We start from the raw sequence: 7,078 nt of genomic DNA, 5'->3' as shown, positions 1-7,078 counted from the left end.
AAACATTGTACTCCGATCCCTATCCTCAAAACACTGTTTTTAACAGTTTTATGGATTCAGAGTCAATAACCATTGGACTCAGCCTTAATGACAGCTAGTTTGGATTTACGACCTCAATCAGTAAGAAGTTTGACACTTGAACCCAGCTTTAAACCATTAATTAACAATAATTTAACATGAGTCTGTTTGGATTATTGAAAAGTGAAACTGTGAAAGCAATGAAAACTGGTAACCAAGTAACCATCACCACTGTTGCAGACTTGCAGTCTTACAGAGCTTCCTCATTAAAACTAAAGAAATGAAATTCAACTACGAAAGTGAACAATGTCATGAACTGATGAACATAAACAAGGATACAACGTTAAACAATGAAAAGAGTGATATTACAATCCATAAATACATGTTACCAACTAAGAAGATTAATAATTCCTAGAGCTACATCACACATATGCTCCAATTGCTCTTCTCTACGTGCTAGCTCAATAGGATAAGCTAGTCCAGGAAACTTTTTATAGCCATTGTGACAAGCATTGGGGTAGTCTTTAGCGGCAGTTACTTGCACATACGCATACTCAAACGACTTCAAATCCAACTCTTGAAGTGATGCTTGAAGAGCAATAGTAGCATAAGAATATTTATCAGCACAATCTTTAACAACCTTCTTGACAACAGAATCACTTGTGCTACTAAGAAGTTGAGATGATAAAAATGAGGACGTATCAGTTGCATTAGCTATAGCAATGCCAATGATAATAACTGCCAAGCCTTTGGTGTCAGCTTTCAAACTTGAAGAATTGGATTTGAGAGATGATATACAAAGGTCATTGTAGTTTGTCTGCTTACAGATGTTGCGGATCGAAGTAGCGTCTCCAGATACATAGAGAGTAGGATGTGAAGAAAAGTGTGCAATTGAAAGAAGTAGAATAAAGAAAGTGAATGAATCCATAGCATCAAAGTGATGAAACTCTACACCTAGCTCGAGAAGATTTGCTTCACTGACAATGATTCTTATACAAAAGAAGTGGAGTTGTGGTCAATGGAAAAGAAAAGGACAGCAAGACATTGAGATTTGGGTTCTTGTGTTTAGATAACAAAATATGAGTATAATATACCGTAAACTTGGAATGCCTTTTATCCTAATTCTAAGTTCAGACTTGTGACAGAACGTCGAACTTTTAGTTGTTGGTGTTCTTAGTGCATGTGTTAACTTGGGAAGATTCTTAGTAATCTGATGTGGAACATGTAACTGCTCCATAAATATTGAGTTATGACTTGTGATAAAGTTTTGCACTGTAGACAGGCAATCCAATCAACTAATCATTCTATTCAAATAAACCCCACACGACCCTAACTCCCTATGCTAACCATTGCTTTATATTGTTCTAATAGAAAATTGGATGCCGAATTCACATTCAAATCTTTGTTCCTTGGGTCTCCAGCTACTCCAGACAAACTGCAATAATGTAATTGGTGTCTTCTGTCTATAGTTTCCATCAGTCTTGAAATTTTCTGTCTGCTACTTGGTTGATAAATTTGTCTAATATGTCACGGGTTACATTGGTATGGACTTTTTTATTTTGTGGTAAACATCGGTATGGACTCTCGGGCCAATACAGTGTATCTCAAGCTGGAACGTCATGGAATGTTTGTCTATACTGGTCCTTTAATAAACAACTTAGGCAGTTACTAACAGTGTCCAATAGCATGAAAGCTTATGTGAAAGATATCCATCCGTGAGCAACGGCTGATGCTGTTTTTGAACCCGTTATTGTATTTGTTGGAAAATTAGTGTACAACTTGCTGGGGGGAAATGTTACACATTTTGGGTATGTCAGTATGTGCTGGCCAAGCAAAATGGTCTCACATTATATCTTCTTCATCACAAGTTGGACACCTTCAAAAAAATAACAATGCAAAAAAATAAAAAATGCAAAAAAAAAAAAAAAAAAAAGTGCAGTCGCATAGATACAGTTGCATTATAGTGGGGAGCAGAGACCATGTAAGAGTGGACTAGAAACCATGTAACAATTATTCAATTGTATATATACACTGGTAACTTGGTAAGGCAAAACAAACAGCGGGTGCAAATACTTAAATCCAAAATTGCAAGACGTAACTGGTAAGGTGTAACTGGACGCACAGAAACCAAAACCAACAGTTACTGACGAGATTTCAACGTTTAAGGGCTTGCATCCATGCGAATGATGCACCGGAGGCTATGCCCTTCGAGCATGTAGTCAAATGCTTTGTTGATCTCGCTGAATGGGACTTCATGAGTGATGAACTTCTCCAGCTCAATCTCCTACAACACAATCAAGTAAATGGTGGTAAGATTAGTCTCTTCTCTGTTTCTAATTTTGTCTGGTATTGTGTCATATCGCCCCCCAAAGTTTTAGGTGGTAATTTGATTATTTAGTAACAAAGTACAAGCAATAAGAAACTTGCACCCTAATAGTTTTTCCTCTTGTATTAAGAGGACAAAACTCATTTTAATACGTGAAGCTATGACAATATGCGCAGACAAACTTCTTGCTTTTGTTCCCATTTTTTTTTTCTTTATTTTTTTCTTTTTTCTGCTTTCATTTTTACTGAATTGTTACCATATTAGGAGTAGATCTAGAACATTTTCCAGTAAACTTATAACTATCAGCTATGCTATAATAATACTAACAATACGACATATACCTGTATTTGTGGGAATCTCAATATGCATTAGGAGATGGTCTTACCTTGTTCATATACTTCTCTACAACTGATGGAAGATCAGAACGCGGTTTGTAGTTGCCAAAGAAAGTACCCTTGAGAGTTCTTTCGTTCAACAGATTCATTGGGTGAGTCTTGAATGCATCGTCTTTGTTTGGGACACCAACAAGTACAGCCACACCCCAACCCTAAGAAGCAATATTACAGGATTTGCATTAGGCCCAATGTTTTTACAACAGATTATTGGCTATATCAACAGAAACATTTAAAATTATTATAGAACCTTACATCATGCACACATTCGAATGCAGAGATCATAGCAGAGACGCTTCCTGTACATTCTATACTTCGGTCAACTCCTCCCCCAGTCATTTCTGCAAGCACCTGAGAATTGTATAACAAATATCAGTCTTGGTTGGACAAAAGAAGAGAAACTCCCTTAGTTGCACCGACTACTAGCCTGCTCACAGAAATGCTAATATTAAGATCCATGAACTAATCACAAACCAACCTCTTGAACTGGTTTTTTGTGGTCTTTGGGGTTGACAAACTCGGTGACTCCAAACTTCTTAGCTGTTATGAAGCATGAGGTAATTCAATAGTCAGTATAGGAATGCACCGATTAAAAGTATTAAAAAATATATTGGGGATAAAACATTTTTGTGATTAGCAACAAGCATTCTGCCAATCAATGAATCTTACTTAAATACTGATTGAAAGTACCCAATCCCCTCACCTTGATCATATCTGTTTGAATTCAAGTCAACACCAATAATCCTTGAAGCCCCAGCAATTCGAGCTCCTTCAGCAGCCTAATCAAATCAAAACAATAACAAAATTTTTAAATTGAAGTAACAAACTGAGAACACTTTCCTCTCTAATAAAAGAGAGAGGGACTTACGGCCAGGCCTACAGCTCCTAGTCCAAAAATGGCTACTGTTGAACCCGGTTTTGGTTTTGCAACATTTAAGGCAGCACCAAGACCTGCATCCAAAAAAACATTGATGAGCAAAGCGAAAAACCAACAATTGAATATGAAATTCTAAGTTTTACGGACCTGTTGATATTCCACAACTGAGAAGGCAAACTTTGTCCAGTGGTGCAGCAGGGTTAATCTTGGCAAGGCAACCAACATGGATAACAGTGTACTCACTGAAGGTGGAAGTGCCAACAAAGTGGTAAATTGGTTTTCCATCAATGGAGAATCTAGTCTTTCCATCATTTAACATCACACCTCGGTCAGTATTAATTCTGAGGAGGTCACACATGTTGCTCTCTTCTGATTTACAGTGGGCACATTCCTTACACTCTCCAGTGAACACAGGAAGGACATGGTCCCCTGGTTCGAGATCTGTCACCCCTTGCCCAACACTCTCAACAATCCTAAATACCAAAAAAAAAAAAAATTATCGAAATTGTAAGTCAAGATTGCTAATTAAGCAATTATGCATGAAATAACACAATCTAAAGCCATAAAACAGTAACAAGCCATAACATCAAATTTGGACAAACTTCAATATGCACATACCCTCCTGCTTCATGGCCAAAGATTCTAGGAAACAATGGCGTTTGTCCCTGCAGTAGCAAATGCCCATTACAGGTTAAATACAGATCTAACAATGCTCCCCATTAAATGAGGGAATGTGCAGATGGCCTTTAAATTACAATGCCAACTAACTGAATATATACATACTTTTTCCACATATAATTACCTTGGCTTCCCAAAAGTAGACATCAGTGTGGCATAGAGAGGTGAAAAGGATCTTCACTCGCACTTCCATCGCCTGTGGAGGTGCCACATCCACTTCTTCTATAACCAGTGGTTTTCCTGCTTCCCATGCTACCGCAGCTACAGTGAGCAAAGAAACCACTTCAGCAAAAGGTACCCTCAAGAAGTCATAATGTATTAAAGCTTAAACCTAAATCTGGCAAACATGAAACCGCCATGCAGGTATAATTGTTACTAATTAAAAGTTATGTTCACATTTCAGCAGCCAGGACATTCCAACAAGAACCACAATCATTACATATCGCGCCACAAGAAAAAACCAAAAGAATATTTGTCATAGGTGAAAAGTGGTTGAAGAATATTGCCTATTCTGCAAGATGAATATAATCCACTATCTCCATTAAGAAATCTTTACGAGTAAATATGAACACCATTCATGGATCACAGTACTAACCATTGACACCCCATACACAAAAGCATGATTTCCCAACTTGTAAACCTTTCTCTAAATAACTTGAAAATAGAACACACTGCAAAATTATATGCTAACTCTTGCAAAAACAGATAGATTGACGCATAGTAGCCTTAGCCTTTAAACCTGCTCGCATTCTAAAATCTCTACCTCCTCTACTCTCATAGTCATCTGTCTTCTTCACACCCTTATTGGCATGGGAGGGAAGCACGCCCACTAATTGGAGCAGCTCTAGAGGGCATACAAGAACAAACTATATTTCATCGACATATTCCTTGAATAATATAACAAGTTCCTTAAATTATTGAAACAGCTCTAGAGGGCATTCAAACTTTATTTCATCTACAAATTCCTTAATAATATAATATCCTTGGACTAAAATATCAATCTTCCTAGAATTTGTTTCGTAAAACGAGAAATGCTCAAGAGCTAGCACGGAGCAACCGCCTCTAAAGTCTAAATGACAAGGTTTAACCGCCATGTCATAAATCTACGTCTAAAATGTGTTATTTATGACTTTGTGAACTTTTCCCCTCCCCTTTTCGTTCCAAATTAAGTTGATCATCAAAAAATGTAGTTTAGTCATTGCTTTGCACAAAAATATACAAAATTGTGTGTCATTGCCAATCTACAACCAATCAAAAATTGTATGTATGATAGATGCATTCCTTTTGTGTGTGCTTTTGTGCAAAGTTCTACTTGCTACTTAAAGGTTAGCATATTATCTGAAACAAAGCAAAACAAATTACAATGAGAGTTTGATTATGTAAAACTAAACTTGATGAGATAGTGGAGGTAACCAAAGAAGATATTTATTTGTATCCACTTGTCATCTGATATGGTTGCGAAATCCAATTCAATATTTGTGTTAGTTATGACTCCTTTTATTCAAATATCTTACTACTAATTCATGATTTATAAATAAAACATTGTTTTAAATTTTTGTATATTAAAATTAGTTATTGAAAATAAAAATAGAAACAGTCTCATTCTCACTTGTTTGTTTTGTTTCCCTAGATCAAACTGATCACATTTTTGTTGGCAATGAAATGACACAACAAACCGCTAAAAAACCAAAATAAACAGTTTAAAAATGGGTTACCTTTGCAACGAATGATCTGACCAGTAGTAGTAATGCTTGCCATTTTACTTTCCTTCTCAACTACTTTTGATGCTTCTTCCTTAACCTTACACAACAATTTACTAGTCTTGTTTTGATGTAGTGAGATACTTTGTGAATGAACTGAAGTATTTGTAGTACCAAATAATCTATGGGTTTCAAGAAACCATGGTTGGATTTTTAAGCGGTTTGCTTCATAAGGAATTGCCACGTTCACCGACTGAAAGTACACCTGGCAAGAACTTGTAGAAAAAGCAATCGACATAGTAAGATTTTATTATATTTCTTTGCCAACTTGTGGTGAAAGAAATATATTTATAGAAAGTCATTGACGAATTTATTAGGAGTAACTGTAGAAACCAGGGGACTATACCTTGGGAATTAGCTACTGGTTTTGCTTTTTTAATTTGAGTTAAGAATACTAAACTTTGATTATTGGGTCAACGTGGCATGAAATCCAAAAAATAGGTCGGTAGACATTTGTACCTGACCGTTTTTGTATTTTTCGTTCCATAATCGCTGTAGGTTTCAAAGTAACTCTATTTTAGAGCTCCCACCATCTACAAGGTTTTTTTTTTTTGGATTAACCAATATTACTAGGTTTCCTCCTATTAAATCGGAGGAGTTTAATTTCAGCAGTAAAATACACACAAAAAAGTCAAAGTTCATTGACCAAATTTTTTTATTTTTATTTTTTAATTTCCCATCTAGTGGGGGAAAATCCTAATTGGCGTAGAGAGGTAGCACTAGTTCACCCTGTTTTTTTTTATCGTTTTCAACACGTCCATTATATTCGTTAATATCTAGTTTTTGCAAATTGATGATAATATCTAGGTTTATCGGAGGAGTTTAATTTCAGCAGTAATCATCTATTAATATAAATTTTTTATTTTTTTATTTTCTTATTTTTCAAATGGAAATTTTATTGATAATGATAACGAGTTTTATAAATAATTAGGACAACCGTGCAACAACCTACTTTTCTGAATGACAAATCATATCATCCTAAATACAAACTCGTTAGAACCAACTATTACGTTACAGTTCATAACTC

At 35.8% G+C, this 7,078-nt stretch overlaps 2 protein-coding genes across 2 annotated transcripts; both read right to left on the bottom strand.

The window, feature by feature from the left end:
- Positions 1 to 403: 403 nt before the first annotated feature.
- On the bottom strand, positions 404 to 946 carry C/VIF2 (cell wall / vacuolar inhibitor of fructosidase 2). The gene has a single exon (XM_086565433.1). The coding sequence runs from the start codon at positions 944 to 946 to the stop codon at positions 404 to 406; it is 543 nt and encodes a 180-aa protein (XP_086421559.1).
- Positions 947 to 2,006: 1,060 nt separating this feature from the next.
- Positions 2,007 to 6,362, bottom strand: LOC147490630 (alcohol dehydrogenase-like). The gene is made up of 10 exons (XM_086565957.1): positions 6,007 to 6,362; positions 4,416 to 4,552; positions 4,232 to 4,278; positions 3,761 to 4,086; positions 3,605 to 3,687; positions 3,440 to 3,515; positions 3,215 to 3,276; positions 2,992 to 3,087; positions 2,730 to 2,891; positions 2,007 to 2,302 (listed from the first exon to the last, which is right to left on the bottom strand). Exons 1-10 carry the CDS (start codon positions 6,287 to 6,289, stop codon positions 2,180 to 2,182), a joined length of 1,395 nt encoding a protein of 464 aa, XP_086422083.1. The 5' UTR covers positions 6,290 to 6,362; the 3' UTR covers positions 2,007 to 2,179.
- Positions 6,363 to 7,078: the final 716 nt, after the last annotated feature.

The sequence above is a fragment of the Coptis chinensis genome, chromosome 6, assembly GCF_015680905.1.
Source record: "Coptis chinensis isolate HL-2020 chromosome 6, ASM1568090v1, whole genome shotgun sequence".
NCBI classification, from domain to species: Eukaryota; Viridiplantae; Streptophyta; class Magnoliopsida; order Ranunculales; family Ranunculaceae; genus Coptis; species Coptis chinensis.
The sequence above is the reverse complement of the archived record's forward strand: the minus strand, read 5'-3'. Positions and strand labels throughout refer to the sequence as shown.

Coding starts and splice junctions, on each gene's coding strand:
- LOC147490630 (XM_086565957.1), bottom strand. CDS start 6,289: ATGTCGATTGCTTTTTCTACAAGTTCTTGCCAGGTGTACTTTCAGTCG. Junction 3,277..3,439: donor TTCAAACAGATATGATCAAG/GTGAGGGGATTG, acceptor GCTTCATAACAG/CTAAGAAGTTTGGAGTCACC. Junction 3,088..3,214: donor ACAAAAAACCAGTTCAAGAG/GTTGGTTTGTGA, acceptor TACAATTCTCAG/GTGCTTGCAGAAATGACTGG.
- C/VIF2 (XM_086565433.1), bottom strand. CDS start 946: ATGGATTCATTCACTTTCTTTATTCTACTTCTTTCAATTGCACACTTT.